We start from the raw sequence: 14,150 nt of genomic DNA, 5'->3' as shown, positions 1-14,150 counted from the left end.
GGTCTCAAATATGAGTCTAACTAAACAGAAAAATAAAAGTGATAATCAAATGCAGTTCAAGTTTTTCCCTTCATAGGATAAGGATGTATCATGGGAAATGCAGAAAGTGGCTTTGATGATGAAATGACCTGTCTTCTAAGAATGTGTACACTGCATGAATATGTTAGTTAGTGTGGCCACTGGAAAAATAGATTCTTAGATTTAATTAACAAATTGATACTCTACTGTTTATCTGGGTTATGTGTATATTTTCATTAGTCACACCTAGATACTGACATGGTGAATAGGTGAGATTCTTTGTGGTATCAGGTCCAACCTTTCTTATCATAACCATTTCCATCTACTATGTAATTTTTAAAAAGTGATCAAATATACTTCTTCTGGGAGAAATTTAAACTTACACAGATTTTTAAAAACCCTACAAAGGGGAATCAGTTATGAAAAGGTCAATTTTTAAAACATGTGCTAGAAGGAAATCTGAATATTTATAGGCCAAAGAATATACTCTATACAAAATATATGAGAGACCTAAAGGTAAAGTCCAAAGTCAAAACATTGCTGGAAGAGAACATGAGGACAGTTTCATAATTGTATTTGATGGTTTGTGGGACATGATGTCAACAGCACTGGTAACCAGGGGAAAATCAGACAAATAGGGAGACATCAAATTTAAAGCTTTTGTTCATTAATGGATACCACAGTAGAAAGACCAAAACATAATGCAAATCATATGTGATAGGAGTTAATATCAGAATATATGAAGAACTTTTATAGTGCAACCATAAAAATCAAACAAGTTAAAATTATCAAATGACTCAAATAGACATTTTTCTTCTTTTTTATGAGCTATGTCCTCAATTCTTTCATTTTATTTTGTTTTATTTTATTTTATTTTTTGAGACAAGTTCTTGCTAAGTTGCTAGGTTTCCTGACCTCCTTTTGCATCCGTCTCCCAGAATACTGAGATTACACTCAGGTTTAAATAGACATTCTCCATAGATGAAATATAAAGGACCGATGGAATGTGAACAGATGCTCACATAACTAATCATCAGAGAAATCCAAATGGAAACCACCTTAAATATGCTCTTAAACCTGTTGAGATGGTTACTGTCAAAAAAGAAGGAAAACAATAATGACAAACAAGTATTTGGCAGAAATGTGGACAAATATGAACTGTTGGTGTAATTGTAAAATGGTACAACTACCATAAAACAGATGTATGTCCTTCAGAAAGATTTAAAAAGTACTACTACCATATAATCCAGCAACCCTATTTGTGACTATATATATCCACAAGAATGGAAAACAAGGACTGCAAGAGATACTTGTACACTCATGTTCAGCAACGTCATTTACTAGAGTCAAAGTGAAGAAGAAACTGAAATGTCCATCAAAGGATGAATGGATAAATAAAATGTAATAGGCAATCATAATGGAATACCATTTGGCTTTATAAAGGGAATAAACTCTTACATATGCTATACCAGAGATTAATCTCTGATATTAAGCTAAGTGAAATAAGCCAATCACAAATGAAAACATACTGGATGATTCCACTTAGGTAACATATTAAGCGTAGTCAAATTCGCATGGCCTTGTGGTAAACGTCTGTAATCCCAATATTCTTGGAAGGTGAGGCAAGAGGATCTCAAATTCAAGCCCAGTCTGGGCAACTTTGTGTCTCAGCAAAATCCTGCTCAAAATGAAAAAGGCTCTCAGTTCAATCTCCAGCATTGCAACAAACAAATGAAGAACTAAATAAAAGCACTGGAAATGTAGCCTTCTTGATGAGAAGTTCTTGGGTTTAATCTCTAATACCTCAAAAAAAAGTCAAATTTATAGATTTAGGAAGTAAAATGGTGACCACCAGATGAAGAGGATAAGGGGATAAGAAGAGCTCTTGTTTAACAAATATAGAATTTCAATTCTACAAGACGAAAACTTTCTGAAATTCTGTTTAACATCAATGTAAATACAACAATACAGAGTTGTAAACATAAAAATTTTAAAAGAGCTGGCAATGTACCTGAGTGATAGAGTGCCCTTGGGTTCAATGTCAGTATCAAGGGGGGGAAAAGGTTAAAATCAGAAAGTTTATGATATGTGTTTTTGTAAAGTTTACATATTTTTTGTTTCTGAACACAAGGAAGAAAAAGGAATTGGGTATGCATGTGCCTTCCCTTATTACACTAGCAGGACCATATTTAATTCTACCAAAATCTTCAAAAAGTAGATGTCTTTGTTCCAATTTTCAAGATGAGAAAGTGCAGCCCAAAGTATTAAATATCTTGCCTACAGGTCACACAGCTATAATAGGATTCACATTTCTACATTTGCATTCATAAACTGTACCTCATTACAAAGCTATATTCTTCTAAATGAATGTGCAGAAAACCTGGTATCACTAAATCTTCCAACTTTGGGGATGCTGTAACTGATAATCCTGATGTGTCAACTACATTGGATCAAGAAACACCGAGCAGATTAATAGAGGATGATCTTGGATGTGTCTTTGTGGGTCGTGGAGCTATGGCTTTTGTATATACCTGGTCTCTCATTCCTCTCTGGCATTGCTTCTCTATTTTCTGACTGCCAGAAACTAAGTAGCTTTGCTTCACCACACAACTTTTGCCATGATGTTCCTGCCTTGGAGCTCCTCAACCATGTACTGAATTCACCAGAAGTGCGAACTTAGTTAAACCTCTCCTTTAAATTGTGAGTGTTGTGGTCAGGGATTTAGGTCAGTGGTTCAGTCACCTGCCGCGCAAGTGCAAGGACCTGAGTTTGATCTCCAGTACCAAAAAGAAAAGAAAAATAAAAGGCTCATAAATTGTGAACATTGGGTATTGTGTCTCCACAATAGGAAAGCTAATATAGCTGCCAATCCCAATTATATAAAATATTTATTATTCATTTGATGCTTATAATTTCCATTATCCTAGATGTTTTATAGAATTTAATTTATAACAGTCTTATAAACTTTATTAGATCTTAACAACCAATGGTGTCAAAGATTACATTTGTCAAAGTTTGTTTCAAATTCAATGTTGAATGATGTATCTAATAATGATACATCTCAGCCTAATGTAATTTTTCTCATTCATTATTATCATAACCAGTTAAGTCATTCAAGCTTATAAATTCGTATGACCTTATACTTTGTTTTGTGATTTTTCTACTTTATTGCATAAATGTGTTTCAATATAAAAAAGAGTATCATGATTTTGTTGGTCAAAAATGCTCAATCAATTAACTACACCCAAAGCCTACTACATCTCTGGAATTACAGGAGTAAACAAAAAATTCCCTGTCTTCATGGACATTATATTCTAGTGGGAAACTGACATATGAAAAAGATTAACCTTTTGAAGAAAAGTAAAGCAGTATAGAGGGTAATAGTTTGAAAAAACTGTCATTTTTTAAAAAATGGCAGAGTCAGAGCAAGACTATGACTATAGGTGATGGTAAAGCAACTCACAGGTTTATTCCACATTTTTTCAGATGTAATCAGCTAGTAGTTTGACAGAGGTTAAACATATATAATAATTTACTTATGCAGATATGTAAAGATACTTGTATTCCATGTGTGATACTGATAGTTACTCCCCCCATAAGACATTTCATGTGACACTAATAGGTTGAATTTGTGAAATATGAAATAACAATTGCAAAGTACACACCGAGATGAATTATACTTCAATTACTGTCTATTGTGTTTTATTTGACATAGAATTGTGAAAAGATATGCTATCTGACTTTTTAAGCTCCTGGTAATTTAGAAGTAGAGAAATTCTCCTAATGAGTAGTAATTTGACAGTGATAATTGAGATGTGTCAACCTGAAACCAATAAATACAAATAAATGCCAAATATAAATCACAAAATGATGTCAGGCTAGATTGGATAGTTAAGAAAAATAATAAAAATATTATAATAATCTTTGACACATCAATAGTGTTATAAATAATGAGAAGTCTATTGGAGTCAACGATAGATAACATGTTTAGCTGTGTTACATGTACACTGCTCAGGAAGCAGAGGAACAATCTGCATATTTTAAAAATATTAAAAAGTATTGCTTCAAGTTAATCTTAACTTTGTTTTTCATGAATTAAGTCTAGCAATCTGGATACCTCCCTATGAGAAATAATCTGTTTACTAGACTTCATAGATTACTGACATAATACATTTTCTGTATAATGTTGGATTGAAAAATTAAATCATATATTCAAATCAGAGACGTTAATATTATCCCTTAACATTTTGAAATTTTGTTGATGCATTAAACAAAACATTCTGAATAATGAGCTCTCAAATGTAATTTTTGCTTTAAAAATATGATATTCTATTTTTAAAAATATGTTTAATCTCAATGTTACAATGAATAAAATAATTTAATTGAATTAAAATTATGATCATATGACAATAAATATATAAGTAAATGAAATGAATTACTCTGTGAGATCTTCTATCTTTTTTTCCACTAAAGTTGGTGGCACATTAGAAACAATGACTTGCATATCCAGTTGATTGACCACAGAGACCTGAAAACAGAAAAAAACAATTTATTTAAATTTTACTCACTAAAATTTCTACAACTCAAAACTTTATTATCTCTTCCCTCCTGTAAACAGAACCAGCAGTTTTTCATTTTTAAATTCAAGAAGAAATGATTTTTTTAAAAATGTACATATTCTCCACTTATTCAAGACAAACTGAGTCAGGTTGGAAATGGTAGGCAGTTTGTAGTTTACCTAGAAATTAAAAATGTTAAGCGATTTCAACTCATTGTGTGTGTATGTGTGTGTGACAATAGAGATAACCATTTTTATTTTTTAAATTTGATAAATAAGATTCAAGATAGTGGAAAATACATCTTTTAGATTTTACAAATCTTGAAAGAGAATTTCTTCACTGTGACTGAGAATCAGATATATAGCTCCTTATAATTCACTTTGTGAGGTTATCATATATAGCATTTTAATTAACTATTTGTATAGCTAGATACATATATATATATATATATATATCATATGGAGTAGAAATAAGACAACTTAATGACATTTGATGAATGTGCCCTCTATTTAATGTTCATTGAATTTCTGTTACATTTTTATATAGAAAATAGAAGAAAAATAATAGCATTTATTTCGCACTAACAATGTAACATCTGCATTTTTCTCAGTACTCTAGGGTTTTAATTCACCTAACTCTACAAACAATCAAGTAGTCATTTTATCATTGTATTTGAAAATAAGAAAGTTACAAAATAACTGGCATATTTTTCCCATATAGTCAGATGGTATGTTATAGTTAACAATGCTTAATAACTTAATCCTGATGAAATTGGAGCTATCTCTTCAAGAGCTTCTATTCTTTATTATCACCCAGCATTAATACAAAAAATGTGCAGTCAAATTACATGGTGCCCTGTACATATATTTGTACTCTAATAAACAGTAGTATATATCTCAACATATATCTCAACATAATCTACAGTAGGAAATAATTTCATGTTGTCACATACTTTCATATAGTCTTCAAGTTCTCTCTATGTAGTTATCCATAGGTGCTCTGTCAGGGGTTCCAAAGTGGAATGTATTCAGCAATTAGCCAAACAACTCAAATAAGTGAAGTAGCCCAAAGTCCTAAATGCTAAGAGATGTGAAATGTGGTGAACCAGGAGGGCACAGAGCTCTGTTGAAGAGCTCAACAACTACTCAGGTCTATTGAATCTTATCACATGGAAAAAAGTTCAAAAAAGTTGCTGGATCTTTTAAGAATAAGAAATCTGAAATATTATGAAAAATGTTTTCTACTAACTAGAAAAACATTCAAAAAAGTTGCTGGATTTTTTAAGAATAAGAGTTTTGAAGGATAAAAAAAATCTAAAATATTATGAAAAGTGTTTGCTACTAACTAGAAAACCTTTCAAACCATTGTGTTGAGCCTATTAAGTCTTGTTTGAAACTATAGTAAGCCAGGGATCCATCTGATACCACCTATGAGCAAGCAGTTGACATCAGCACTATGAACTCCCTCCACCTAATTCATTATAACTATCTGGTTGCAAATGCTTAAATTTTGCTTCAACATACAGATGAATCTTCACATACTCTTGATCTTAGTCAAAAGGCCGAGAAGCGAAGATGAATCTTTATTCTGTCTACAAAACCATACACCTTAATACTATGATGTTAAGTAAGGTGTGTCAGATACACAAGCTTAAATATTGCATAGTTTCTCTTATATGAGAAATGCAAATATAAATAAAGAGCAAAATAAAAGATGAATAATAAGAAAGAGGGAGATAGATTTTTTGCAAAATGGAAAGAGATCAAGTGATGCAGGAAGGTGCAGAGGATGAAAAAATAGTTAAGAAGTGGTTAACACATATACCAACTCCTCAGGAGGAATGTAATCATTATGTACTCCAAACATATGCAATAACAATTTTTAAAATTAAGAATTTAACTTCATTGGAAAAATGGGTTATCAAAGATTTTGTACAACATTGTCTTTTCTAAGTCCTGATAAAAAAGGAGAAAGAAGTTGCATAGGAATATTTTTTGTTTTCTTGTTTTTGAGTTTTAGCAGTAAAGGATATGGTAAAATATAAAAATAACACACCCCACTGCTCTGTATGATCCTGACAAACTTTGTAACTTTTTTAGTATTCTTTGTTTTAGTATTCTATGTTTAAAATTCTTAGATTTTATTTGTTACTTTCCATTGTGATCATAATGCAAATATTTCTAGGAATTCACATTGGTTCCCTCTACCATACTTATAAAATTATCCTTGTAAAATTGTTTCATTAAACTCTTTATAGCTTAATTACAAATTAGTACTTTTGAATATGAATTTATATCATTGCTGAGATTGCTTGTGTAAAGGATTAAAATTACTAGGCATGGTAAAAAAGAAAGAAAAGTGATTGGTGAATTACAAAGTTTTAAAAACTGTTGTTATTGATTTACCTATCTTATTTCTATGTCATTTTAATTCTTTCTGATAAACAATTTATATTTTTCTCTCCCCATTTGTTTCCATAAAGTTTAGACACTGGCATTTGATAGAATGTAAGTTGCAAGTACCTGATAAATATGTAACTTTAAATTTCCAGGTACTCACATTTTAGAAAGATAAAAATTAGCAAAATTGTTTTATTAATATATTTAATCTAATATTTTAATATGTTTAAAGTAATTGCCAGGGCCGGGGATTTAGCTCAGCTGTTCTGGCACCTGCCTCACAAGCTCAAGGTCCCAAGTTTGATACCTGGTACCAATAAATAAATAAATAAATAAATAAATAAATAAAGTAATTGCAACATGTAGTCAATATAATTATCTTAGTAAGGAAACCGATTACATATTTTTATTTGTAACATGAGCCAAACTTGTACAACCTCAGTTTGGAATGCAGGGTGTATGTCATACATACAGCACATCTCACTGTGACTGAGGTCAATCTTAGGTGTCCAGTGGCTGTTTGTCTGAGTGCTAGCTTGTTGGGCAAGTCAGCCCCAGACCCACTTATCATCTCCTGATTGAGTTGGTTAGTGTGCCTCCTAAGCACTCTCTGTTCCAAACTTACTTTTCATGAAATGAAAGAAATGTTTAACAGACTTTTTGGATAATTGTGTATTTTCTTCTATGATATTATATTGAAATTCAAGTAGTAGTTTCTACACTGTAGGTTTGATGTGACCATGTTCAGTAACATTGAGAATCCTCCTATCTCTTTTGTTCATTGAATGGAGTTTTTACTCTTGAATGAGTTTTAAAATCTTCCAGGAGTCACTGTATGAGATACTGGGAAATATAAGTTCAGAATTTTGCCATTTTTTAAAAATGGTGACACATTTCATTAGATGAAAATAAATCCTAGTCAATATATCATCATTGATCTCATCAGAAAAGCCTTAAGTAATGGGAAACTGTCAAGCTTATGTTGGTGAATACAAGCTCTCTAATAGTCTTATGTTGGAAAGTATCAAAATTTTCATTGGCAATAAATTCTGTCAGTTGTGTTCCTTGAAGTTCCAGGCTCACTTAATTTTGTGTAAAAGCCTGCCAAATATTCAGGTTTGTATAAACATATGTTGTCTCCAAGTAGTTCTTTCAAATGAAAAAGTTAATCCATGAGAAAAAAAAGGCAGTTCAAATTGCATATTGCTTTCTCTTGAGGCAACCATAGTTCTTTATCCATACTTCTCACTTAAAAATTTATAGTGTGTTTAGTCACCTTTCATTGAAAGATATAGATCAACAGAAGAAAGAAAGAAAAAGAGAGAGAAAGAAGAAGGAAAGAAAGAAAGAAAGAAAGAAAGAAAGGAAGAAAGAAAAATATTATTTATTTAGGGGATAAATTTAAGGGTTAAAGAGAAATGAGTCTGGAACTCAAAAGTTCATTAGGTCACAAAGGAAATGTGGAAGATTATCAGTGAAGAAATGTGATGAGGAAGTATCCATTTTATGAAACATTAAATAGGTATTTTCTGTAAATATTCAAGTGGATGTTGCATATACAAATACATTTATGAATCTGATGTTCAGTAATAAACTTTGAGGTAAAGATTTAAGTTTGAGCATTTTTAGTAGGTGGATGCATTTCGAATTTGTGTTATTGAGCAACCAAGTCATTGAGAGCAGGTAGAAAAGAGAATAAAGTTCTGAGTCCTAAGAAACCTCAATACTACAACAAGGTCAGGAGACTAAGATGAACCAGTAAAAGATTGAGAAGGAGTAAAGGTGAAGATGGAAGCAACAAGAACATGGAGTGCTCAAGCCTAATGAGATGATAGTTAGGTGTTGATAATTCAAGACGTACTATAACCAAAGTTACCAGTGTGTTTAGTAACATAGAATTTTGATGAATTCTGGGGATGGAATTATGACTAGAAAGTATTTAAGAGAGATTAGATGGTGGGAAATTAGAATCAACTGCAATATTGAAATTTTCTAGAAACAAACAGAAATGGAGTAGTTTCATAAAGATCAAGAGGATTTTTTTTATCATTTTTGAAAACAAAGAAAATAAAGCATGATTGTGAGAATGGTCAAATAAAAGAAGAAAATGTTGATAACTTAGGAAAGAAATGGGAGAGTTATTGAGCATTGTCATAGAGCTGGTGAGAGAATGGATGTATTGCATAGGTGGAGATACTGGAATTTGATCTAAAGGAACAGAAAAGGAGGCAAAACACTTTGCCTTAGATCCTGGTGTGTAGGTAGATTTAGTTGTAGGAGTTGTAAAAATAGCTTTTGAAGTGCTTTAATTTTATCTTTTAATAAAATAAGATTCTATTTTTTTTAATCAGCAATGAGGATGAACAGAAAATGTATAACAGATTTTCTAGGATACTGAGTTTGTGAATGGACAAAGAAATATAGTGTAATTACTAGAAAAAAAAATGAAAGCTTACTTAAAGTGCAATTAATTATACAATTGTGTATGTGTTTGCAGACATATCCAGTATGGGAATAGGTCTGAAGAAAGTAGTGAATTAGAATTAACTAGAGCTATAGCTTTGCTAAGTGAATGCAGCACAGTGCTACACTGTGTGGTTGGGTGTCCAGTTGACTGGATTTTGTAATGTCTAGAGAGTTAGCAAAGTGTTATGTCTATAAGTGTGTTTACAAAAGTGTTTCAGAGAAGACTGGTGTAGAGGTTAGTGAACTGAGTGGGGAAGATCTGTTCTGATTATGGTAAAGCACCATGTAATTGGACTAGATGGGACAATACATTGCAAGAACAGGAAATTCTTTCTCATTCTCTTTAGCACTTACTTCCTGAATGGACATGTGTTCTTCACCTGCTGCTGCCACCCTTGTACATAGTCTAGAGTTCTGACCTTTGGATACTGAGATTGTTGGCAGTAGCCCTTCAGGAGCCTTGTCCTAGAGATTGCATTGTCACCCTTCACATTTCTAAGGCTCTGGCTTCCTACACTGAGTCAAACTACATACTTCCCTGTCCTGCTTGTAGACAGCCACTGTGCAAATTTTCAGCCTCTGTGGCCATGTGAGCTAATTTAATAATTCTATTGGTTCTGTTTCTGCATGATGAATACATAAGGAAAGGAAGTAAAAATTTTGAATTATTGAGTAATTATAATATACTCTAAAGGTAGAAAGCAGGAAAGAGAAAGATGAGTGTTTTTCAATACCCACATGATGGTGGGTGATGACACTACTCTGTCCCTGGGTATTACTAGATTGTGATGAACAAAAACAGAAAATAATACAAAAAATATACTACTTTATGACCAATTTACTTAGAAAGATGCTATCTTTTTAAAAAAAAAACAATAAAAAAGTATAAAGAGTGGGTTGGTAGCTCAATATGAACATCTTGGGTTTGCTATCCAGTACTTCCAAAAAGAATTCCTCAAAGAGCTAGATTTGTATTAAATGGGTTTAATTTAAATTTAAAACTTGATCTTCTACCACTTGCTATGGTCTTTCAGTGGGCACTCACTAAGTTTAGGAGAAAGTTCCAACATTTTTCATATGACCTTCCCCTTTTATATGGAGCACCTACTTCTATCATCAGCCCTATTCACACTGGTCTAAGCTGAGTAAATAAAATTCTGTGACTTATTCGAACTCTCCATGATCTCTCTTCCTTCTTGGTTTTGGCATGTATTGTAGCCTCTGCATAAAAGTTATTTCTCTTCATCTCTCTTCTCTTAATGGATTTTGGATTTTCATCATATCATTTTGCTGAAATGGCTTCCCTGATGCTCTGAGTTTGTATCAGAATATAATACATTTATTCATAAATATGACACATTATGATTTCTTTGAATTAAATTTTTGGTTCACAAATATATTTTAGATGATTTCAAGGATATATTCTTAAAAATTCCACCCAACACTTATGAAGCCCAAATTAAATAAAAATACAAATTTCATTTTGCATTTGTACATATTTTGTGTATTTATGTACATGTATTATATTCTTATCATGTATATTCTATTTGTGTTTTGTGTTGTAATATTTTAATTATGCTTAGTGTTATATCTTGTATGTAGATGTCCCCCAAAGCTTTATGTACTCACAGTTGGGGATTTTTACAGGTGGCTAGATCTAGAGTGTGTAAACATGGATTAAGGGTGTGTGATAACTAAATTGGTTTAGCATGGTTCCGGGTGTGGATGTGGATAATGAAAACTCCAACCTGGGTGTGGGTGGTACCAATAAATATGCTAGTAGCCTAGATGGAGTATAAAGAGAAAGGAAGAAACCAGGCTTGCTGCTTCACTTTGGTGCTTCCTGCCTACCCTGCTACACTGTCCTGCCTCAGATCCAGCTAACTATAGACTGAAACTTCCACAAACTGAGCTAGAACAAACCTTTCCTCCTTTACTTTGGGTGTCAGATGTGACACTTAGTATACTGAGTTTATTGTTTAGACTTTAAACTCTACAATGTTCATGTCTTACCTAATAACAAGAGACATGACAACATTATCTCATATGAGGTTTATTGATTTTAATTTGATCAAAACTTTTTGTCAATCTTAATATCTTCTATATCAAAATTTCTTGGCTTATGTGGGCCTTTGTTTCTTGTATTGCAGCTTTATTGTTACAAGGTGAACGTTACTGTAGGATGGTACTGACTTTAATATCCATAATTACTTGACTGTTCTTCACAATTATGTAGAAAAAATAGTGATCCTTGACATTTCCCTGTATATATAAAAGTTAAACCTCCAGAAAACTTATGAGGAAAATTGCGAGAGGCACATGAGAAGAACAATAGAAAATTTATATGTCACTCTGTCTTTATGTGACACATATTTCCAATATAATCCTATCAGATTTATCAGAGAAAAGTCCATATGATGTGCATTTCTAAGGTTGTAGAGATTCGACCGGATATATGAATTTGTGTTAAATATTACAAATAAGAGTTAATACTGTACCAAACTGCACTTGGGAATGATTTATCACTGAAATTGATTTATCACTTGTGCAGAGGCCTAAGAGAAAATCAGAAGAGAAAAATGATATTCCTAACTCTAGCAGAATAAAACTTAGTCAAGGATCATCAATGCCATCAATTAGTATTTGAATAAAACAAGTAAATCACTTCTATCAGAAGGTAAATGCTTATGAAATATCTTCTTTTCTTTTCTTAGTTACAAAAGGCTGAATGTTAAAAATCTGGATGAAGGTTAATGGCATTCATGTTTTAGAAAACCTGTTTTAAATTATTCTTAAAAGTACTATAAGTTCAAACACCATCCACTGGCTAATATTGCATATACCTACTTTATCTGATTTTTATCTACTTACAAGTACATCTGCTTTTCCAGTCAGTCCCTTCCCATAGTCATCAGTTGCGATAACTTGAAACTTGAAGTAGGATCTCCTCATATTATGGAAGAGCATAGCAGTTTTGATAAGCCCTGTGTATGTTTCCACCACAAATCCTTCTTTTCCCTCTTTGATTGGTGGTATTATGAGCCTGTACGCGATGGCACTATAATTGCCAGTATCTTTATCGGTAGCCTAGGAGGGGAAAAAAACAGACATTATACATCACAGGAAAAAAATACCCTTTCTTGAAGGTTCTATTTCTGTTTGCAACACCACTGTTTCTTCAGTAATAATAACACAACAAAACTTTCCTAAAATTCATTTTTTAAATATTGCTATGTATATTACAGAAATTGTTGTCTTAGTGCTCATTAAAATGATAATACTATGGAATTATGAATAAAAGGGCACAGTAACCAATAGCAGAGTCAGTCAACCAACTTGTTTGATTGATAGTCTCATGAATTAAACTCTGAGTTGTGATTCAAATCATTTGAAGAGTAGGATTGACTTTTTCCCTTAGCATTCATTTGAGGGAGTAGACATATAACATGACTGTGCTTTTGATCTAGCATATAGCTTAACAGGGATAAACATAAATGATTGCACTAGTATGTCTCACATGACAGTAAGACATATGTTTTAAACAAATAAATGTAGAGAAGCATTGAAGGACTTTAAATAGTTGATGCTACACCATAATTACCGCAGGTTAGACAACTGAACCAATTTTCTTTTTAACTTTTCTGTATCTTGATTAACAGATTGGTTCCTGGTAGTAGGAGGTTATGATCTACATGTTTAAATATCTTACCATTTAGAATTCAACAGGAGTAACTTGTTTAAAATTTTTCTATGTCTTTATAAATACAACTCTGAACATAGTGTATTAGACTGGATCTATTGGTTCCATTTAAGAGAATTTTTAATAATGTAATAGTAAAATTATTTCAAAATGAAATATGTGGAGAAAATGGTGGTGAGGAGAATCTTAGAAAATTTATACAAGGTTACATGCATATTATTATATTAAACATGTAACATGCATTTTTATTTATAAATTTTACTTATTATATATTCTTTAAAAAATATTATTGCTAAATATCCTACTTTAAGAATGTATGATTTGCTATTACAATTCTAAGAATTGCATGAAAATAACTATTTTATAATAAAAAATCTCTTTGAGGAATATATTCTTTTTATTATATAAATTCATGCTGTTCAATAGAGTTTTCAGGTATAGAAATACTTTACAAATAGGCGCTGGCCATACATCACTATGGAATGAGGCTAATATGGCTAAGGTTCTGAAATTCTAATTACATCTAGTTTTAATTAAATCTAAATAACCAAAAGCTACATAATAATTGCTAATATTGGGATAAAAACAGTGACATAGTAAATAAGCACAAATATGTATTAAGATGAAGATGTATCATGTATGAGTTTGACTTAGTTTCTATTTTTTATATATATTCTGACCATTTAAAACATTTCTGGATAATCCTATCTACTTATAAAAAGAGTTAATTTAAATTAAATAACCCAGATATTTCATTTTAGGAACAAATGTTTCATGAATTTTTCAAAGGAGATATTCTCATAATCATTTGTTTGTTTGTTTGTTGAGACATGGTATTGCTATGTATTTCAGGCTGATCTTGAACTCAACTATATAGCTGGCCAGGAATTAATGGAAATCTTCCTGCCTCACCCTCACAATTGCTAGGATTAAAAGTGTGTGGCACCCGGCTGTTCTCATAATCTTATTTTATTTTTCTTTTCTAGTTCTTCATTATTGCTTTCATAT

The 14,150-nt window shown here is 31.7% G+C and overlaps 1 protein-coding gene across 21 annotated transcripts in view; it reads right to left on the bottom strand.

Moving 5' to 3' along the window:
* Positions 1-14,150, bottom strand: part of Pcdh15 (protocadherin related 15) — a 1,622,160-nt gene that overhangs the window by 51,718 nt on the left and 1,556,292 nt on the right. For all 21 annotated transcript variants that reach the window (XR_015440346.1, XR_015440347.1, XM_087184836.1 and 18 more), the window contains 2 exons: positions 12,314-12,529; positions 4,458-4,546 (listed from right to left, as the gene is read on the bottom strand). Coding sequence is in view for 19 of the 21 variants with exons in the window: in XM_087184836.1 (XP_087040962.1) it covers positions 4,458-4,546; positions 12,314-12,529 (305 nt within the window). In the remaining 2 variants the exon portion in view is untranslated. The remainder of the gene's footprint in view (positions 1-4,457; positions 4,547-12,313; positions 12,530-14,150) is intronic.

Source organism: Heterocephalus glaber, unplaced genomic scaffold (genome assembly GCF_053883595.1).
Source record: "Heterocephalus glaber isolate CG9 unplaced genomic scaffold, H.glaber_assembly_v1.0 deba00001497, whole genome shotgun sequence".
NCBI classification, from domain to species: Eukaryota; Metazoa; Chordata; class Mammalia; order Rodentia; family Bathyergidae; genus Heterocephalus; species Heterocephalus glaber.
Note: the sequence above shows the minus strand (reverse complement) of the source record. Positions and strands in the feature narration are given on the sequence as shown.